Raw genomic sequence first — 23293 nt, 5'->3', positions numbered from 1 at the left:
TTTTCTTCTTTGCATCATGTGCTGTTAGGGGCCTTTTTTTATATCTGCCCTCCTGCCTGCCACTGCAGTGCCACGCCTAGATGGGCCAATTGTTTGTGTCGCTTGGCTTAGTCATACAACTACCTGATTTCAATTCTTTTTCTTCTTTGCATGATGTGCTGTTTGGGGCCTTTTTTTATCTGCCCTCCTGTCTGCCACTGCAGTGCCACTCCTAGATGGGCCAGGTGTTTGTGTTGTCCACTTGTGTCACTTAGCTTAGTCATCCAGCAACCTCGGTGCAACCTTTTGGCCTAAAAACAATATTGTGAGGTGTGAGGTGTTCAGAATAGACTGGAAATTATTGTTAATGAGGTTAATAATACCGTAGGAGCAAAATGACCCCCAAATTCTGTGATTTTAGCTGTTTTTATGGGGTTTTTTTTCAAAAATCATCCAGATCCGAAACCAAAACACTAAAGGATGGTTTTGGCAAAACCAAGCCAAAACCAAAACACGAAAAGTGGAATTAGAACCAAAACACAAAATGTGCCAGCCGCACATCTCTACTATTTACTAAAGATGTGCACCAATCCCCATGTTTGTGTTTTGGATCTGTATAAACTTAGTGTTTTGGTTTTACCAAAACCATCCTAACGTGTTTTAGGTCTGTATTTTTTTCAAGTCAATAAAAACTGCTAAAAATCACATAATTTGGGCCTTCTGCGTTCCTACGGTACTACGAAGCTTAATAATGAATTTCCAGACAATTTTGACCACCTTACAGCTCACTATTTTTCATATATTGTTTTCATCCAGTTTAGGCCAAAGGCTGCAGAAAGATTACTAAACAACAGAGCAGCAGCACAAACACATGGCAGTTTACACAGCAGTAACAGAAAATCAGAGAAGCTGGCAGGAGGAGTCTATTTATCAAAGATACTTCCTGCTACAGTAGCATATTTTAGGACAGTCACTGCATATAAAGATACAATCCACTTTAGCTACTTTGCACATTGCTGAATCAAGCCGAATATTATCTGTAATATATAGTATCAAATAAGTGATCAAGTTAATATAGCGTTAAATCTGTTTAGTAGAAAACAGCACTTCAAGACAATATAGGAAAGGTATAGAAAACCCGGGGTTACTTGCCATCAAAGGGAGTATGGAGTATAAGATAGTGTAAGTAAGAAAAGGAAAGGCACATGAGGAAAGAAGTCCCTGCCCTTGCGAGCTTGCAATCTAAAAGGTGAGGGGCTAACAGACCGGGGTGACACAGAAGGGGTAGACAGTGAGCATAGACAAGAGGGTAAGGAGGAGAGTTGGCTGGATTTGATGAAGAAGTGGGTATTGAGTGCCAGTTTGAAGTTTTGTAGAGAGGTGGAGAGTCAGATGGGGAGAGGTAGAGAATTCCATAGATAGGGAGCAGCACGTGCAAAATCTTTTAGGCAGGAGTGGGAGGAGGTAATCTGTTGGCAGCAGAGACGGCGTGCATTAGCAGAGCGAAGAGGACGGGTGGGAATGTAAAGAGAGATAAGATCAGTGATGTAAGAGGGAGAAGAATGGGTGAGGGCTTTGTAGGTGAGTGTGAGAAGCTTGAATTGGTTTCTGAATGGGAAGGGTAGCCAGTGAAGGTACTGCATGAGAGGGAATGTGGAAGTAGTACGGTTGGTGAGGAAGATGAGATGGGCAGCAGCATTGAGGATAGCTTGGAGTGGAGAGAGGAATTTTTCAGGGAGGCCAGATAGGAGGAGATTACAGTAGTCCAACCTGGAGATGACCAGTGAGTGGATGACGGTCTTAGTAGCGTCCCGGATGAGAAACGGTCTGATCCTGGAGATCTTTTTGAGATGAAAATGGCAGGTTTGTGAGAGGTACTGAATGTATGGTTTGACGGAGAGGGAGGAGACAAGGATTACTCCAAGACAGCGCACTTGGGGGCTAGAGGAGATAGTTGTGCCATTAATGGACAATGAAATTGAGGGAGGTGAGGTTATGGGAAGGGAGGGAGGGAAGATGATCAGCTCAGTCTTAGACATATCAAGTTTAAGAAAGTGCTGGGACATCCAGGAGGAGATAGCAGAGAGACAGTTGGAGATACGAGTGAGGAGAGCAGGGGAGAGGTCAGGGGGGAAAGGTATATTTGAGTATCATCAGCGTAGAGATATTGTAAGTCAAAAGAGTTAATGAGCTCACCTAACAAGGATGTGTAGAGAGAGAAAAGGAGAGGCCCAATAACAAAACCCTGGGGGACACCTACTGGTATAGGAAGTGGGGGGGGGGGGGGTAGGTGGAGTCATGAGAGGAGACAGAGAAGGAACGGTCAGAAAGGTAGGAGGACAGCCAGGAGACAGCAGTATCACACAAACCAAGGGAGTAAAGGATTTGGAGGAGAAGAGGGTGGTCTACAGTGTCAAAAGCAGCAGAGAGGTCAAGGAGAATAAGCAGAGAGTAGTGGCCCCTGGATTTAGCAGTAAGGAGGTCATTAAAGACTTTCATGAGGGCAGTTTCAGTGGAGTGCAGAGGACGGAAACCAGACTGTAAAGGGTCAAGAAGTGAGCGGGAAGAAAGAAAGACAGTGAGGCGGTTGTAGTCAATACGCTCAAGGAGTTTGGAGGCAAAAGGGAGAAGAAAGATGGGTCGGTAGTTGGAGAGATTGGTTGGATCAAGGGTAGGTTTTTCTAAGAATATGGGCGACAAATGCATGCTTGAAGGCAAAAGGGACAGTGCCTGATGAGAGTGAGAGTGAGTAGATGGGCAAGATGAGAACAGGCAGAAGAAGAAAGGAAGTGGAGAAGGCGGGAGGGAATAGAGTTAAGTGGGGAGGTGTAGGGGGGTGAGGACCAGATGCAAATCATCTGTCCCACGTTAGACTTACAATTTGTGCACTTTGTCCTACTACAGGTTACTAACTATAGTGCCTACCATCCCACCGAAATTTCATCTTACCATATACAGTAGCTGACACCCAGGGGTGTAGCGAGGGTGGCTGCGGTGGAGCACGAGCTCCAGGCGCTGAAAATGTAAGAGGGAGCTATGTTGTTAGTATGGTTACTTCTGTCCTTCAGTACCACTCTTTACCCCCGCTGCAGCATCAATTTAGAGAGAGGTTCTGCAGCATCAATTTAGAGAGAGGTGCTGCAGCAGCCGGGGCAGAGAGAGATGCTGTATAATTTATCTGCCCCAGCTGCTGCAGCACCTTTTTTTACCCCAGCTGCTGCAGCATCTCTCTCTCTGCATTGATGCTGCAGGACCACCTCTCTCTGAATTAGAAGTTGCAGCACCGCAATCTGCCTCTCAGGCTGCTGCAGCTCCTCTCTCCACCCCCCAGGCAATTCTGGGAAAAAAATTTCATTGAGGCATAGTGGGATTATCAGGTCTGGGATGGCTGTTCTTGGGTATTATTTTCATTGAGGCATTGGGTGATTTTCAAGTCGGGGGGTCAGTTTTGGTGCATTTTTCATTGAGTTTTGCTGGCGTGTTAAAGTCTGGGGGGGGGGGATTTGTATAATTTTTTTTCTTTTTAGGTGTACCATTCCACCACAAGTTGGCCAGGTCCCCAATTCAGAACAGGGGAGGGGGCTAAAAAACATACTCTTGCTCCAGGAACCATGGCACCTAGCTATTCCCCTGCTTATACTCACATTGCTGATCCTTATTTCCGGTATTGCTTTTTCCAACCTTTTTGTCTGCAAACCGGCTGACAACTTTCAACCTGATCTCCCATAACTCAGACAAAAAAAAATTAACCTGCAAACATATTGAGCGCCATGCTATTGCTGGATGGTACTAATCTACTCTTGATTAGTACCATATAACTTAGCAAGTAACTTAGCAAGTAAAGCTGTTTATGGCCCAATCATATGAGTAACAGGTCCCAAGGTCAAAACATTTCTATCTTACTGCTGTGACCACTACACTAAGTGGATGTTCTATTACCACTCACTTTAAAACCAAAATACATTCTCAATGAGAAGTTGAAAGCAATACAGTAATGCTCAGAACATAGTGAAACACTTTAAATTCCATACTACAACATACACACTTCCTGCAGTTGTACCTCTCAGATAATTATGCTATGCATTCCAGTGTACAACTGCAACAACAACTACACCAGCACCATTGCTGTTTGCTTAACATTTAAAGCACTATCCTGGAAAACATTTGAGGAATGTTTTCTGGGAGTCTAATTTTCACAAATGGTGTTTGCTTGTTTATCTATATTCTCACCTTAAGCTTATCTTTCCAAATGGTTTAGGAGAAGGAAAAAAAAAAAGCCTTACCTTCCCTGTACAGGACCCAGGCCAAATTGTTCAAAGGCAAAACAATCTTGGCCATTCTGATAGGACTTCTCCCGGTCACCCTTAGCATCACCCAATCTGTGGAAGCCATCTAGAAGTATCAGCTCATTGAAGTTACTGGCCACAGCTTCAGTACCCACACACCCATTCATGCTGGGATGGAGAGCAGCATTTGTCTGAGCGCGCTCCACTTCCAGTTTAACACAAGGGACATCATTATTGTTTTCAAGGTACATTTTACTGTTGGGAAGCAATCTTCTAAGCTGCAGAAGCAAAAAAAAAAAAAAGTAAAGGAGAAATTCATACAGATGTACAGTAATCCACATTTTAAAAATTTAGTGAAGTACAGATATAAAATATATGAATTAGAAGGGGCAAAAGAAATACTGATTATGTAGATTTCACCTGCAACCTGGACATAAAGTTCATTTCAGAGTGGGTTGGAAATATATTTGCAACATACATAGTGAATGGGATAATTTTACATTTATTCAGCCACAACTACAGTACTAGAGCACTTTGGGAATGGGTCGGGGGTGGACTGTATCAAGGTTTCAAAGGAGTGTAGAAGTGGACAAGTGGAGAAGCCATCTATTGCCACAAATCAGCATCTGAAAGCCAATTGGATGCTATGGACAACTTTTCCACTCTTTGGGAAAATTGTATTAAACCTTCTAAAGTCAAGGAGTGAAGGTGTTTGTTCAATTAATAAGAATCGGGCCTGGATTTTGTATGGCCATAGTTTTCAATGGCTCCTACTGTCATCATACTCCATCTGTTTAGCAGTTTAGCTTAATAGCTTAGTTAAAGGGTTGTTCCTTTTCAGCTACCTGAGGAGGCACTTCTACTGCACCCCATCTGTGACTCATTGCTGTAGTATAGAGACTGGAAAGCAAACTACAGGGGCAGGAGAAGAAGAACATTTCTCGCTCTCCTCTGTTTACTGCTCCTACCACACTTTCAGTCACCATGGTTACAGTAATTGTAGGGAGGTGAAAATTAGACATCTGTACCCACACAGTCTTTCTCCAATTACAGTAATTCTTACCCATCTCTCAGAAAAGCGGGACATGGGCCATGAAGGATGGGGAGATGCCAGTTATTATTACCTTCCCTAGGGCAGAGATTCCGCCAAACAGGTTCTCATCTTGAGAAACAGCCTGGATACCTATGTATCTTTATCATAGGGTACTTTAAAACACTAATTTATAATACAGCATTAATTGGGATTTAATTATCTACAGATACAAACTTTTGGTGCATTGCCAGAAATGAAGAGTCGCCATGAAGGTCCCAGAGTAGTAATAAAATGCATATATCTTTCCTAGCTTTACAATTTTGCAAAACATACAATTAAAAGTAAATTTGTCACTGTATATTTGTTTTCATGGGTGTAGTATGGTATGCCGGCGGTCGGGCTCCCGGCGACCAGCATACCGGCGCCGGGAGCCCGACCGTCGGCATACAGACAGTGTGGTGAGTGCAAAGGAGCCCCTTGCGGGCTTGCTGCGCTCACCACGCTATTTTATTCTCCCTCCAGGGGGGTCGTGGACCCCCACGAGGGAGAATAAGTGTCATATGCCGGCTGTCGGGATCCCGACGCTAGTATACTGTGCGCCGGGATCCCGACAGCCGGCATACTGAAGACCACCCGTTTTCATGGTTTCTCCTCTATACAAGCTATCAAACATGAATCTAGAGAGCTGCAGAAAATAATAGTATTAATCACTCCAAAACACTAGGGGACATTATCTTAAAACATCTACTGTTATTTGATGCTTCAATTATTGCTCATCATTTTTCACGCTTATTAAAATGATCAGAGAGTAGCGCAATATATTCTCAAGTACTGTATGTTAGGGTTAATAGAGGTTTTTCCTCATTCACAGAACCGTCCAAGTGGTAGTCAGTCTTTCCCTTTCCAAGGCATTAAAAAATAGTAATAATAATAATAATAATCTCAAGTTACAAATATATTTGCAGCCTTTGGGGGATATCCAATTAGCAGCGATAAAATGTTTTTGCAATATTTTCTAGCATTTGTGATAACTGCAAAAATCTATCGCCGATAAGTTCCATAGGGTTTATCGCAAATTTCTCTTCACCATCTCTGAGCCAGGGATAAGTAGTGCAAAATCCCTATTTTAAGTTAAAAATGTGGGGATTTGGTTCACAACCCCTGGGACACCCCCTGAATGTCTAATTAGGCACTTTGACGTTTTTAATTGGCCAATAATGACATGTCATTTATGGGGGGCAAAAAATGCAAAGTGATGGAAATTGGGGTACAAGTATATTGGGGTGCTTTGAGTGGGACAAGTGTTTTTAGACTTGCAGATTAGAGTAATCGGTCAGTTTTAACTTTTTTAAAAAGTCCCCTAAAATGACCCATATATAAAATTATACCCAATTTTATGAACCCCAAATTTAGAGAGACCATTTATTTTGCTGGGGGGGAAAAAATCGCTTTCTAGCTTTTTTTTTTTTTTTTTTTTTTTATAAAGTGCATATAACAGTCATTTGATCCAATTTAATTATAGCAAATACTTTTATTATGGTCACTAATAGACTTCTATTATGTTTTCCTATATTTGTTTGACTTTTTGGGGGGGTACAGGCAGATTTCCCCATTTTCTCCTATACTTAATTCTGGCTTTGCCAGCTAGAATTATCGGACAAACTCCATTATCGCAATTTTGGAATAGGACAGGTACAATAAACAGGCAAATGCACAGGCTGTGATTAGAATTTTTTTTGAGAGATAGGTGCAAAAACAGCGCCCATGACATAGTAAGTAATCAAATGAGCAAATAAGAAAACAGCACTTACAGTTCAAGACAATAGAGGACCGGTATGGAAAACCCGGGATTAGGGGTTTAAGATAGTGCAAGTAAGAAAAGAAAAGGCACATGAGGAAAGAAGGCCCTGCTCTTGTGAGCTTACAAGCTAAAAGGTGAAGGGCTGACAGACCGGGGTGACACAGAAGAGGTAGACAGTGAGCATAAACAAGAGGGTTAGGAGGAGAGTTGGCTGGTTTCGGTGAAGAAGTGGGTCTTGGGAGCCCGTTTAAAGTTTTGTAGAGAGGTGGAGAGTCAGATGGGAGAGGTAGAGAGTTCCAGAGATAAGGAGCTGCATGTGTAAAATCTTGTAGGTAGGAGTGGGAGGAGGTAATCAGTTGGCAGGAGAGATGGCGTGCATTAGCAGAGCAAAGAAGACAGGTAGGAATGTAAAGAGAGATAAGGTCAGAGATGTAAGAGGGCTTTGTAGGCAAGTGTGAGAAGCTAGAATTGGATTATAAATGGGAACGGTAGCCAGCGAAGGTCCTGAAAGAGGGGAGATGGATGTAGTAAGTTTGGTGAGGAAGATGAGATGGGCAGCAGCATTGAGGATAGATTGGAGTGGATTTGATCCTACAAATGAAGATGAAGTATCTGCACTCTTTTCATCAGCCTACTCTAATACCTCTCCCCTTTACTCTATACCAGGCATGTCCAAACTGCGGCCCTCCTGCTGTTGAGAAACTACACATCCCAGCATGCCCTGACACAGCTTTAGCATTCTCTGACAGCAAAACTGTGTCAGGGCATGCTGGGATATGTAGTTTCACAACAGCTGGAGGGCCGCAGTTTGGGCATGCCTGCTCTATACCCTCACAAATTAGTAAAGCTCTGTCTGCTGTGCTCATCCCAACCTTAACGAAAATCTGTACTCTCTCTCTGTCTACTGGTATCTTTCCTTCTCAATACAAGCATGCAGTGATTACTCCCGTTCTGAAAAAACAAAACTCTGACCTTAACTCTCTCTCAAACTACCGTCACATCTCTCAGCTCCCATGCCCCTCCAAGCTACTTGAGAGACTTGCCTACACTCGCCTAACACGCTTTAACTCACACAGCCTACTGGACCCACTTCAGTCAGGATTTCGTGCCCAACACTCCACAGAGACAGCACTGACTAAAGGTAGTGAATGATTTGGTCACTGCTAAATCTAAAGGACATTACTCTCTACTTATTCTGTTTGATCTCTCTGCTGCTTTTGACACTGTGGACCACTCTCTTCTCATACAAACACTACAATCCCTAAGTATTCAGGACACAGCCCTTTCTTGGTTCTCATCCTACCTATCTAATCGCTCCTTCAGTGTTCGTTCCTCTGATTCCACCTCCTCTTCACTACCTCTCTCAGTTGGAGTACCGCAAGGCTCAGTCTTAGGTCTGCTGCTTTTCTCTATCTATACCACATCTCTTGGCAAACTAATCAACACTTTCGGATTTCAGAACCATCTGTATGCGGATGATACTCAAAATCTACCTATCCTCCCCTGATTTGTCACCATCTGTATTGGGCCGTGTCACTGAATGCCTTTCTGCCATTTCATCTTGGATGACATCTCGCCACCTCAAACTTAATATTTCCAAAACAGAATTAATTAATTAATTATATTTCCACCAGCCAATAGTAGTTTCCAACCTGATATCTCTATCACTGTTGAGAATTCGGCAATCATCCCTACCCCACAAGCTCACTGCCTAGGTGTCATTCTTGACTCTGAATGTGGAGAATAAAGGACAGTTCAATCTGTCTCAAAATCATACATCTAAGAAACATATCCAAAATACAACCATATCTTACACAAGACACAGCAAAAACTCTAAATCATGCTCTCATTATCTCCCGCACTGATTATTGTAATCGTCTCCTGACCGGTCTTCCCAAACATAGGCTCTCAGCACTACAATCCATTTTGAATGCAGCTGCAAGGCTAATCTTCCTTGCTAGATGTTCATCGTCTGGAGATCCGCTATGTCAGTCCCTCCATTGGTTACCGGTATTCTACCGTATTAAATATAAAATACTTTTACTGACATACAAGGCTGTTAACCAAACTGCACCGACATACATCTCTTCACTCATCTCAAAATATCTCCCTACCCAACCTCTGCATAAGATCTACGTCTATCAACCACACACATTACTTGTTCACACTCAAAATTACAGGACTTTATCCGGGCTTCACCCACTCTGTGGAATGCCCTCCCATACACAATAAGACTCTCCTCTAGTCTCCAAACCTTTAAACGTTCCCTGAAAACTCACCTCTTCAGACAAGCCTACCAAATTCCAGACCCACCCACATAACCTTCAGTGCTTCCCTATCTAATTACATCATCTCTGTACAGTATACATAGCATCACATATTTTGTCTTTCTTTACTCTCACACCCTCCTGACACTTGGCCAACATTGCAGGGTTTCATCATACAACCCATTAAGAACCTAGTAATCTGGTGGACCATTATGCAATAGATAGGCATAGATACACAAGGATAGATGCTATTTCCCTATAGATTGTAAGCTTGCGAGCAGGGCCTTCCTACCTCTAGGTCTGTCTATTTTTACCCAGTTTTGTTCTATTACTGATGTTCTAATTGTAAAGCACAACAGAATATGCTGCGCTGTATAAGAAACTGTTAATAAATAATAAAATAAATAAATTGGAGTGGAGAGAGGCATTTTTCAGGGAGGCAAGATAGGAGGAGATTACAGTAGTCCAATCTGGACATGACCAGTGAGTGGATGAGGATCTTCGTAGCATCCTGGGTGAGAAAGGGTCTGATCCTGGAGATCTTTTTGAGATGGAAACGACAGGTTTGTGAGAGGTACTGAATGTGTGGTTTGAAGGAGAGGGAGGAGTCAAGGATTACTCCAAGACAGCGCATTTGGGGGCTAGAGGAGATAGTTGTGCCATCAATGGATAATTAAATTGTGGGAGGTGAGGTTATGTAGGAGGGAGGGAAGATGATCAGCTCAGTCTTCGACATATTGAGTTTAAGAAAGCGCTGGGACACCCAGGAAGAGATAGCATTGAGACAGTTAGAGATATGAGTGAGGAGAGGGGAGTAGAGTTTAGGGGAGGAAAGGTAGATTTGAGTATCGTCAGCATATTGATGATATTGTAAGTCAAAACAGCTAATGAGCTCACCTAATGAGGATGTGTAGAGAAAAAAGGAGAGGCCCAAGGACAGAACCTTGGGGGGACACCTACTGGTAGAGAAAGTGTTTCCATCAGGATATTTATAAACAACAAACATTTACTGTATGTGCCATACATCAATTGGACATAGAGGGCGATATTCAATTGTATTGCACCCTCAATTACCTGTATAAAGTGACAGGAGATTTCAGGGCGCGATTCAATTGGGTTTTTTTTTTGCGCAGATCGTGCACATAAAGGTCAGGTTTAGCCAACCAAAGTGCTGGGCACGATGCAAAAAGTGTAATTTGGGCACCCAAACGGGTCACTTTTTGTGCATTTCAGCTCGACCACTCCCGGTGGGTGCAAGCTGAAATGCAGAAGCAGACAAACATTTGATTTCTGAACAGAGTGTACAATCCTTACCTAGTTGGAATGAAAATCAGATAATGTATGGGAGTAAATGACAATCGACCATTTGCTCCCAGGAGTGGAATATGAACAAAAAGAGTCATTCATAGATGTATGGGCCCAATTCAACAATAGATTTACATTATATCTAATAGCCAGTGGTACAAGTATGCAGGTACACTCTAGTATGGAGTACCCTTAAGAATTTGGCAGCAGGTACGCAGTACCACCTACTGCACACTTTGGACCCGTGACTGCCGTTACCGCAATTATAATGCGCTACCGAGCAACAAGACCATGGTGTTCAGCAGCATGACGGCACCTCCCACTTTTGCTAGGGCTCCAGGCTCCTCTTTGTGCGATTGGCACAAAGAGGAGCCTGGGGTCTGGGCTAAGTGCCTTTTCCCACAGTGTCCAGCCATTTCATTTCACTCAGCACTGAGCGGTCTTTGATCTTCACAGGCTGGGCATGTCTCTAGTTTCTCTGTGCGGGGTAATATATTTTTTTAATATAATGTGGACACTAAAATACACTGCTCAAAAAAAAAAAAAAAACGGGGAACACCAAAATAACACATCCTAGATCTGAATGAATAAAATATTCTTATTAAAATACTTTGTTCTTTACATAGTAGAATGTGCTGACAACAAAATCACACAAAAATTATCAATGGAAATCAAATTTATTAACCCATGGAGGTCTGGATTTGGAGTCACACTCAAAATTAAAGTGGAAAAACACACTACAGGCCGATTCAACTTTGATGTAATGTCCTTAAAACAAGTCAAAATGAGGCTCAGTAGTGTATGTGGCCTCCCTACAATGCCTGGGCATGCTCCTGATGAGGTGGCGGATGGACTCCTGAGGGATTCTCCTCCCAGACCTGGGCTAAAGCATCCGCCAACTCCTGGACAGTCTGTGGTGCAACGTGGCGTTGATGGATGGAGCGAGACATGATGTCCCAGATGTGCTCAATTGATTCAGGTCTGGGGAACGGGCGAGCCAGTCCATAGCATCAATGCCTTCGTCTTACAGGAACTGCTGACACACTCCAGCCACATGAGGTCTAGCATTGTCTTGCATTAGGAGGAACCCAGGGCCAACCGCACCAGCATATGGTCTCACAAGGGGTCTGAGGATCTCCTCAGTACCTAATGGCAGTCAGGCTACCTCTGGCGAGCACATGGAGGGCTGTGCGGCCCCCCAAAGAAATGCCACCCCACACCATTACTGACCCACTGCCAAACCGGTCATGCTGGAGGATGTTGCAGGCAGCAGAAAGTTCTCCTTGGCATCTCCAGACTCTGTCAAATGTGCTCAGTGAGAACCTGCTTTCATCTGTGAAGAGCACAGGGCGCCAGTGGCAAATTTCCCAATCTTGGTGTTCTCTGGCAAATGCCAAACGTCCTGCACGGTGTTGGGCTGTAAGCACAACCCCCACCTGTGGACGTCGGGCCCTCATACCACCCTCATGGAGTCTGTTTCTGATCGTTTGAGTGGACACATGCACATTTGTAGCTTGCTGGAGGTCATTTTGCAGGGCTCTGGCAGTGCTCCTCCTGTTCCTCCTTGCACAAAGGCGGAGGTAGCGGTCCTGCTGCTGGGTTGTCGCCCTCCTACGGCCTCCTCCACGTCTCCTGATGTACTGGCCTGTCTCCTGGTAGCGCCTCCATTCTCTGGACACTACGCTGACAGACACAGCAAACCTTCTTGCCACACCTCGCATTGATGTGCCATCCTGGATGAGCTGCACTACCTGAGCCACTTGTGTGGGTTGTAGACTCCGTCTCATGCTACCACTAGAGTGAAAGCACCGCCAGCTTTCAAAAGTGACCAAAACATCAGCCAGAAAGCATAGGAGCTGAGAAGTGGTCTGTGGTCACCAGCTGCAGAACAACTCCTTTATTGGGGGGGTCTTGCTAATTGCCTATAATTTCCACCTGTTGTCTATTCCATTTGCACAACAGCATGTGAAATTGATTGTCAATCAGTGTTGCTTCCTAAGTAGACAGTTTAATTTCACAGAAGTGTGACTGACTTGGAGTTACATGGTGTTGTTTAAGTGTTCCCGTTATTTTTTTGAGCAGTGTATTTCTATTATTGGTGCATTACTATATATTTCTACTAACTGAATATCCGTGCTTCGCCACGGGATGAGGATGGTAAATTAGAATTATAGTTGATCGTTAATGGAAGTTTGTTGGAGATCTACTATATAGGCATATCTTGCTTCCCTGTCCCACTTTGTGTAGTGGCTGGACCCATTTTTGATCTCCCAAGGGACCCTGTTCTCTCCGCTATACAACTCTCAGTCAGTGGCGTCTTACTGCCTCCATTCCCCTCCTCAGATAATGTCAGTGCCCCTGTGAAATGATCAATTTATTTACAGTTTCTTATATAGCACAGCACATTATGCATCTCCTGATATACTCTGTGCTGCTGTTGGACTCTGCTACTTCCTCTATATAACATCATGTCACTGACATGGTCACATGAAGCCCTGTCATCGCAGACATATCATACATGTCCTGATATAGTCTGTGCTGCTGGCCCACCCCCACAATGTTTGTTCCCAGATTGTAAATCATACGTGTACAAAGTTTGGTGTAAATTGCACCAGGCATTCCAGAGTTATGCTGTCTCCCGAAATACTCTGTGCCACTGTCCTACCCCTAGGGGTGCTAGGGGTGTCTTACCCCCTCAGTGTTTGTTCCCAGGTTGTAAGTCACATGTGTACCAAGTTTGGTGTAAATAGGCATTCCAGAGTAATGCTGAAACATGCATACATCCATTTTTGGCGATTTCCGTGGATGGGCAGTGACATTTGTAAAACTGGTTCTTAGCAAGCACCTGGGACCTAAGGAGAAGCTACCTGCCAAGTTTCAAGTTTGTAGGCCTTCTGGTTTAAGAGATATCGTGATGAGTCAATCTCCTTTTTTGCCTTTTATTGATATAGATTATACCAGGGGCACTACAACAGTATATATTCCGGTTATAATGGAGTCATTGCTATGTATTTCTATTATTATGGAGGCCATTGCTATATATTTCTATTGTAATGTGGGACACTACTATATGTCTATTATTGGGCATTACTATAGATTTCTATTGTAATGTGGACACTACTATATAGGTCTATAATTATTAGTGATGAGCGGGTTCGGTTCCTCGGAATCCGAACCCCCCCGAACTTCACCCCTTTTACAAAGTTCCGAGGCAGACTCGGATCCTCCCATCTTGCTCGGTTAACCCGAGCACGCCCGAACGTCATCATCCCGCTGTCGGATTCTCGTGAGATTCGTATTCTATATAAGAAGCCGCGCGTCACCGCCATTTTCACTCGTGCATTTGAGAGGATAGGGAGAGGATGTGCAGCGTTCTCTCAGTTTCTGTGTTCAGTGTGCTGCAAATATCTGTGCTCAGTGTGCTTGCAAATATCTGTGCTCAGTGTGCTTGCAAATATCTACGTTCTCTGCCTGAAAAACGCTCCATATCTGTGCTGCATTGTAGTATATAGTAGGAGGTCAGTGCAGAATTTTGCTGACCACCAGTATAGAATATAAAGCCGTACGGTACAGTAGTCCACTGCTCTACCTACCTCTGTGTCGTCAAGTATACTATCCATCCATACCTGTGGTGCATTTTAGTTGTGCGCAGTATGGGGGTGATTCCGAGTCGTTCGCTCGCAAGCTGCTTTTAGCAGCATTGCACACGCTAAGCCGTCGCCCTCTGGGAGTGTATCTTAGCATAGCAGAATAGCGAACGAAAGATTCGTAGAATAGCGAAAAGAAATTTCTTAGCAGTTTCTGAGTAGCTCCAGACCTACTCACAAATAGCGATCAGTTCAGGCCGTTTTGTTCCTGGTTTGACGTCACACACACGCCTAGCGTCCGGCCAGCCACTCCCCCGTTTCTCCAGACACTCCCGCGTTTTTCCCTGGCACGCCTGCATTTTTCCACACACTCCCAGAAAATGGCCAGTTTCCGCCCAGAAACACCCACTTCCTGTCAATCACACTCCGATCACTTCAACGAGGAAACATCTTTGTTCAGGCGTAAGTAAATCTACAAAGTTTTGTGGTAAAATACTAACCGCATGCGCACTGTGAACCATGCGCATTTTTGCCTTAATCGATCCGTTGCGAAAATCGGCAACGAGCGAACAACTCGGAATGACCCCCTATATATAGTAGGAGGACAGTGCAGAATTTTGCTGACCACCAGTATATAATATATAGTAGTACGGTACAGTAGTCCACTGCTCTACCTACCTCTGTGTCGTCAAGTATACTATCCATCCATACCTGTGGTGTATTATAGTTGTGCGCAGTATATATAGTAGGAGGACAGTGCAGAATTTTGCTGACCACCAGTATATAATATATAGCAGTACGGTACAGAAGTCCACTGCTCTACCTCTGTGTCGTCAAGTATACTACAAAAGTTCAGTAAAATGACCCAAAAATCAAAATTAAAAGCATCTGATGAGAAGCGTAAACTTGCCAATATCCCATTTACGACACAGAGTGGCAAGGAACGGCTGAGGCCCTGGCCTATGTTCATGGCTAGTAGTTCAGATTCACATGAGGATGGAAGCACTCATCCTCTCGCTAGAAAACTGCAGTGCCACTCCTAGATGGGCCAGGTGTTTGTGTCGGCCACTTGGGTCGCTTAGCTTCGTCACACAGCTACCTCATTGCACCTTTTTTTCTTTGCATCATGTGCTGCTTGGGGACTATTTTTTAAATCTGCCATCCTGTCTGACACTGCAGTGCCACTCCTAGATGGGCCAGGTGTTTGTGTCAGCCACTTGGGTCGCTTAGCTTAGCCATCCAGCTACCTCGGTGCAAATTTCAGGACTAAAAATAATATTGTGAGGTGTTCAGAATAGACTGGAAATGAGTGGAAATTATGGTTATTGAGGTTAATAAAACTATAAGATCAAAATGACCCCCAAATTCTATGATTTAAGCTGTTTTTGTGGGGTTTTGTAAAAAAACACCCGAATCCAAAACACACCCGAATCCGACAAAAAATTTTCAGGGAGGTTTTGCCAAAACGCGCCCGAATACAAAACACGGCCGCGGAACCGAAAAATTTCCGGTGCACATCACTAAATATTATGGGGCATTTACTATACATCTATATTGTAATGTAGGACACGACTATATATTTCTATTATACTGGGGGCACTACAGTATATATTCCTGTTAAAATGGGGGCATTACTATGTATTTTTTTATAAATGGGGGGTATTACAACATATTTCTATTATTCTGGGGGCATAACAGTATATTTCTATTATACTGGGGGCATAACAATATATTTCTATTATACTGGGGTCATTACAATAAGTTTCTATTATACTGGGGTTATTACTATAACTATATATTTCTATTATACTTGTGGCAGTACTATATATTTCTAGCCTTGACTCCAGAGTGCAAAGAAAAAGGACTATGCTGGGTGGTCCCACCTGTAGTGACATGTAGCCACTCCCCCTAGGGTCATGTGGTCATGCCCCCTCATGACACGTGACCACGTCCAATTTCCAACACATAGTACCACTAAGAAAATGTTTCTACGTGTACCACTGCTAATAACCTAAAATAAATATACCCGTATCTTAAAAGACAAAGCTGTATATACCGTATGAAACAATCTTGAGCAGCTGTGCTGCATAGAGGAAATGGGAAAGTTTGTTCCAGCAGAAGCATAATCCTGTTCTTGTAGATCAAACATGCTTATACCCTATGTAAATGCATGCTGTGCATCATGGGAAATGATGTCATGCCGAGGTGACTCACTTCCTGTTTGTCTCCTGTTACATCCACTGTGTGTCTGGCTTATGCCGAGTAAAGACCTGTATCACACTCGTGCTGCAAGTGTCGTCCTGATTTTGTTGTTACACATCTACATGGTGTCAGAACTTTGATGCCATGGCACAAGGTCTGAGAATAGATCTGCTGATATTTGATGAAAACGTGGCTGACAACTTGCTGAGGTTTAAAAGGGAATGGCACGTATACTCCATAGCAGGCCTTTCAGACAAATCGATGCTTTTGTATACGCTGACGAGAAGACAAAGAGGATCCGGACATCCTAATTGCAAAGTTTGAAGAGAACTACATACCAGTAAAGAATGTAATTATGGACAGGCATGTTTTCAACAGCACAAACCAAAAGGGTGATGACAAAGGTGTCGTACGGTATGCCGGCGCTCGGGCTCCCGGCGCCCAGCATACCGGCGCCGGGAGCCCGACCGCTGGCATACAGACAGCGTGGCGAGCGCAAATGAGACCCTTGCGGGCTCGCTGCGCTCGCCACGCCGCGGGCACGGTGGCGCGCTACGCGCGCCACACTATTTTATTCTCCCTCCAGGGGGGTCGTGGACCCCCACGAGGGAGAATAGTTGTCGGCATGCCGGGTGTCGGGATTCCGGCGCCGGTATACTGTGCGCCGGGATCCCGACATTCGGCATACAGAAGACCACCCGATGACAATGGGGGTAATTCCAAGTTGATCGCAGCAGGAAAATTTTTAGCAGTTGGGCAAAACCATGTGCACTGCAGGGGGGCAGATATAACATGTGCAGAGAGAGAGAGATTTGGGTGTGGTGAGTTCAATCTGCAATCTAAATTGCATTGTAAAAATAAAGCAGCCAGTATTTACCCTGCACAGAAACAAAATAACCCACCCAAATCTAACTCTCTCTGCAAATGTTATATCTGCCCCCTTGCAGTGCACATGGTTTTGCCCAACTGCTAAAAAATTTCCTGCTGCGATCAACTTGGAATTACCCCCAATATACAGTCCTACGTCTACTCGCTAAAGCTGCTGGCAAAGAAGTGCAATTTTGGTATCCTCACAGAAGAGCTCATCCGCGACATATTTGTATGCGGCATACACAGAGACAAGGTACGTGCACAGCTGCTGCGGGAGAAGGGCCTCACATTTGAAACTGCCATAAATATCTATGTTAAATGAGCAGACAGAAAAGGGCACAAAGGAACTAAGAAAGGACGCTGAGGTATGTGTCATGAAGGCTGTTCCGTGCCGATCCTCCACGTGTGGGAACTGCGTGGCACAGCACCCTCCTGACAAACAAAGCTGCCCCACATATGATAAATGCTGTAATGCATGTGGCAAATGGAATCATTTTGCAAGGTGCTGCTGCTCCAAAGATCAAACTTCCATAAAGCGAAAGTCTGAGTCGCGCTGTAGCTGCTCACCCCGGCAGATTAACCAGGTTGAAACAAAGCCAGGGTGTGAATCGGTTCGCATGACAGTTTGTGATAGTGTAGACCACCTGGATGAGAAGGGCGAAATATTTATCAAACTGAGAACAAAAGCATACGAACAAGGTGGCCATAGTCAAAATAGACTCAGGGTCGAAGTGCAATGTCATATCCTACAAACAACTACATGAAATAGATCCAACTGCAGATAAACCCACAAGACAAGATCAACTTGATAGCTTATGGTGACCAGATCACCACCACACTGGGTAACACAAAGCTATGGTTTACCCGTGCTGATTTGCTATTCCAAATTGTGGATCAAAAGGTGAAAACCACTGCTAGGCCTCCCTGACAGTATGAAGCTAGGCCTTCTCATATTGGGGCCTGAGGTACACGCAATACAGATGACTGTCCTGGAGATAGAAGACTTTCAGGATTTATTTGATTGCAGTACGCTTGGCAAGCTTCCTGTTGTGTACCATATGAGGCTGGATGAATCCATTGTACCTACTGTTTGCCTTGTTTGCTGGGGGCCGTCCAATGAAAGGGCAAGGACGCCCATCATGCTAACCGCTGCCCCCCATCAGCAACCCGCACAAATTGTGATTGCACCGCAATTAGTGTGCGGTCGCAGAAACTAGGGAAGCATCCTGCCGGCGGTAGGAGGCCCGTCACCATCTTTTTGATCGAAATGGCCCCATTCAGGATCCGCCACTCCCGCAATGCTCTGTCTTGGAAACAAAGCGTTGTTGGCCCGTGAACGCCTCTGTCTGTCAATCAGGCAGAGGCATTCACAAATACTGCTGGGTGCCCACAGTAAATGCAGGTACATGCGCAGGACAGGCCCTGTGCATGTGCCCACATCGTCACTGTAATTATTGCCGTTGGATCGCAATTTGTGATCCAACCTGAATGAGGTCCATAATTTGCAGAGCCCCAGTCTGTGCACTTACCAAATACCTGCAATATTCCAAAGGGGAAAGTTCAAAGCAATTATGCAGATTCGACACCGATGCGTACTCCCGTGGGGACGGTATCATAAGGCTAGATAGCCAAGATTGACTTGCCTGCACAGTCTATCTAGTGTACTATCTAGTACAAAGTATCAAAATTGGCACTTAGACAAAATCGTACATATACAAAGCACATTGTACATAGTACAGATTTTCACTATCTGTGCTATCTGGGTTCTGGGGGAGTTCAAGGGAAACCGCATAGTCAAAATCGGACATAGCAAGGATCTTACCGTGTGTACACACCTTACAGGGAGGTACACACGGAGAGATCCGTGCTTAAATTCTAAGCAATCTGACCAGATTGCTTAGAAGTTAAGCACTGTTCTCTCCGTGTGTACCCCCCACAGTGATAGTGATACGCGGCGCTATCGCCGGTACTAGATTGTCCTGCTCTCCCCCGTTCCTCTTGCTCAGCACACATCGCGCTGTGTGCTGAGTGGGGGGTGAGATGTGTGCTGAGCGGTTTGTGTTAAGATCGCTCAGCACACATCTCTCCCATCTGAACTGGCCTTAACACTTCACTGGAGAAGTGTAGTGTGGTCAGCAGGAAACCTGAATACATGTCCCCACTCTAGCCCAGAGATTCTTAATTTTCTATTGGTTTGAAAAGTGGCATTTCAATTATTTTAATATTATAAAACAAATAACAGAACTACCTGGTTGACATTTGCAATGTGCATGTTCATAAATAGGATGACAGTTCATAAATAGAACATGCTTAAATACTGTACATTATTAGCATATTATACCAGAGTGCACCCTTCTGTTCATTTGTAGATTTGCATGCCATGCCTTGAAGCCCACTTTGGCAACAGAAGATAACAGAAATACATCCAAACAGTACTTTTCTACAATGGTACAGTCTTACAATGGTCTACAATAATAACATTCATTTTATGCAGGTTTTGTAAATTGGAATAAATGTCACAGGCTTTTCACTTCAACAGTTTCATGAGTTGTAATGTAGCCGGCCATATAAAAACCAGCAAACCACATTAAAGTATTTCTAATGTAATAGAAATCCCCTCCATCACACTGATCCTGCTCATTGAAGCCTGGCACCCTATATTAAGAAATAATCACTGAAACCTCAGCAGCATAAGCCTAAGGACCTGTACAAAAATGTATATTTTATAGTGCATTATGTAACTAGCATTATTTCTGCCGACATTAGATAGCTATAGATCTTCACTGATGTAACCTATAAAGTAAAATGCATGCAAACAGCTGCTACTAATCTTTTCACCGCAACAACAAACTCTGACTAATTAGAAGCCTCATTATAAAACCCCTTTCACATCGCAGCTTGTACCCGGTAATTTGCCGTTTTTACTGGCTTCCTAAACGTTTCGAGCTGCGATGTGAAAGGGTCACCTTCAATTTACCGTTTACAAAATACCGGTATTTTGAAACGGTAAAAAAGCAGGGTCCTACCCGTTTCAGACCCGTTTAATTGTGCAGTGTGAAAGGGTCTGAAACGGTATTTGCAAGCCCCAGAAGGTGATAGGCTGTCTCCATGTGTGATCTCACCAGGCAGAAGCAGGAAATAAACATTTAAAATGACAACCACTGTTTTGTATGGGTGAAACGGGTTCAGTGCATACTTGCCTACCTGACCCTCTCCATGAGGGAGAAAATGCTCTGTTCCTGGACTTTCCTGGTAATGTATGATTGCCATCACCTGTGGTGAAACACCTTTCTTATCAATTAACTAGCTCACCACAGGTGATGGCAATCATACATTACCCGGAAAGTCCAGGAATAGAGCATTTTCTCCCTCATGGAGAGGGTCAGGTAGGCAAGTGTGGTTCAGTGTGAAAGGTACCAAAACGGTAATGAAATGGTAATATACTGGTTACAACATGCGATGTGAAGGGGGTTTAACTGCTCAGACCCGTTTTAAGAACCGTTTAAAGAACAGTTTAAAAAGCAGGTTTTGCGATGTGAAAGCAGCAAAGTTACCAACTTCCAGAAACAGCAACCAGCTTTTTTTTTTTTTTACAACAGCAGAAGTACAGTAAGCAAGGTTTCCTAAACAACTATAAAACGTGAAAGACAATTAGCTAACAAATCTAGTACCCCATTTTCAGACCCTCCAACATGACCAGCCCCACTAGGTACAAAATGCTCTGTTTCTGGACTTCCCTCTTAATTTATGATATCCATCACCTGTGTTGAACTAGCTAAATGATAAGAAAGCTGTTTCTTCACAGGTGATTGAAATCATAAATTTAGAGGGAAGTCCAGAAACAGAGCATTTTGTACCTAGTGGGGCGGGTCATGTTGGAGGGTATGCATTTTGTTTAGTAAACAGTGGCAAACGCAAGATTTGCATGGGGGGGGGGGTTCCAGAACTGGGCGGAGCCAATCATGGGGGTGCGGACTGAGGTGACCCTGTATATGCTGGGTCCGTAAAACTAGTGTGTCTGTATGTATATATATATATATATATATATATATATATATATATATATATATATATATATATATATATATACATACACACACACACACATAGCATATTGAACATGCATACATATATATGTACACACACATACAGTACACATATATATATATATATATATATATATATATATATATATATATATATCGTGTGTATGTATGTATATACATGTGTATATATGTATGTACATGCATATATATGTACTATAATTAAAATAAAGTAAACTTTTATTGCACTTACAAGTGCCACCAGGAAGACAGCAGGCTGCAGACAGCCATTAATACTCATGCAGCTAAAAAAATAAAAAATATATATTTTTATTTTTTTTATTTTTTTTAGTGGAGGGGGTTTCTGGGTGCGCCACTGGTATATACTGTACTTTAGGCATATCTCCCAACATGACCCTCTCCAGGAGGGAGACAATGTTCTGCTTCTGGACTTTTCTCTTAATTTGTGATTGCCAGCACCTGTTTTGAACAGGTAAATGAATAAAGAAAGGTGTTTCAGCACAGGTGATTGCAATCATAAATTAAGAGGGAAGTCGAGGAGCAGAGCATTGTCTCCCTCCTGGAGAGGGTCATGTTGAGAGGAATGCTGTAGGTGCCTCCTCTGTATAGGAAAAAAGGTGGCCAGTGCCACAAAAGCTGTAATTCAAACATAATACGGTTTGCTTTAGAAATGTATTCTCTCTAGCCACCTAACAGAGAATAGAGTTTTGGTCCCTGCAAGCCTTTGGCAAAAACTCACATTAGGCTTACTATACATACTATCCCTTAGTTTAAATCAGGACACTCATGAATTACACAGTATCTGTGGCTGGCTGACTTCAGACCTGCACCTCACTTGGTTTTAAGCAGCTTGAGAACCAGTGTATTTCAGAAGTATCACTGTTTAAAGGGATAGTATGGTAATCTTACAATTATAGGAAATGTAGGGGGACATTTACTAAGCAGTGATAAGAGCGGAGAAGTGAGCCAGTGGAGAAGTTGCCCATGGCAACCAATCAGCACTGAAGTAGCATCTATAAATTGCATACTATAAAATTATACAGAGCTGCTGATTTTGCTGGTTGATGGGGCAACTTCTCCACTGGCTCACTTCTCCGCTCTTATCACAGCTTAATAAATGTCCCCCGTAAACATTATATTAACAGCCACTTTAAACGTTTAGGTCTTTACCTGCAAGTCCATTTTTGCAAATGCTCCACTGCTTAAACAGCTGCAAAATTCCCAGACACAAGACACCTTGTTGAATCCCAGGAAAATTCACATGACAAACTTGTCCAATTTTGTCTGTTGTGTTAAATTCAAATAGCTGATTATAAAATTGGGTTTTTATTTATTTATTTTCTAATGATAGCTAAAGAAATGATGGACGTCACATTGTTACCGAAGACCTAGCTCTCTGCTGAAACCAGCAATCTTTCCTTGAGCAAACCCACTTGTTAGCTTCCCCCACCCTTCATGTTATCACCTGTGACCAACTAATATGACATCACTACAAAATGAGAGTTACAATGATTGGTTGACTAACACACATGGCAATTTACTATCACTCTGCATTACATTATTATTTTCATTCAAGCTAATTTAATTAGCTCATATATATCAGTTTACAATATGCTATACTGTATGTTAGAATAAAATGATGAAGTGTTGATGATACATATTAAACATAATGGAAAGTGTGACTTGTAGGATTACTTGTGAACTTTAATAGCCAGCAATAACTGCACAATTTTAATGTTGTTCCAAAATGGCGTTTTAGAATGACATATTGCTTACATCGCTCAGTGTGTAAGCAGGACGCTTGCTTTGATGTGCAAAGCGATGAATCTGCGTGCGTCGCAATAAGGGGTGTGGCCTTGCTGAAATGGGTGTGGCTTTGCATAAAGGGGCGTGGCATTG

General features: G+C 43.4%; 1 protein-coding gene across 2 annotated transcripts in view; it reads right to left on the bottom strand.

Annotated features, from left to right (window-relative positions):
• The window catches only part of OCA2 (OCA2 melanosomal transmembrane protein), a 414138-nt gene extending 391265 nt beyond the window's left edge, over window positions 1-22873 (bottom strand). The window contains exons 1-2 of one of the 2 annotated variants that reach the window (XM_063953301.1): window positions 22565-22873; window positions 4263-4543 (exon numbers count right to left, since the gene is read on the bottom strand). In XM_063953301.1, coding sequence (XP_063809371.1) covers window positions 4263-4543; window positions 22565-22576 — 293 coding nt within the window. In that variant the 5' untranslated portion in view covers window positions 22577-22873. The remainder of the gene's footprint in view (window positions 1-4262; window positions 4544-22564) is intronic. The other variant, XM_063953302.1, reaches the window with a different exon arrangement.
• Window positions 22874-23293: the final 420 nt, after the last annotated feature.

Source organism: Pseudophryne corroboree, chromosome 2 (assembly GCF_028390025.1).
Source record: "Pseudophryne corroboree isolate aPseCor3 chromosome 2, aPseCor3.hap2, whole genome shotgun sequence".
NCBI lineage: Eukaryota > Metazoa > Chordata > Amphibia > Anura > Myobatrachidae > Pseudophryne > Pseudophryne corroboree.
The sequence above is the reverse complement of the archived record's forward strand: the minus strand, read 5'-3'. Positions and strand labels throughout refer to the sequence as shown.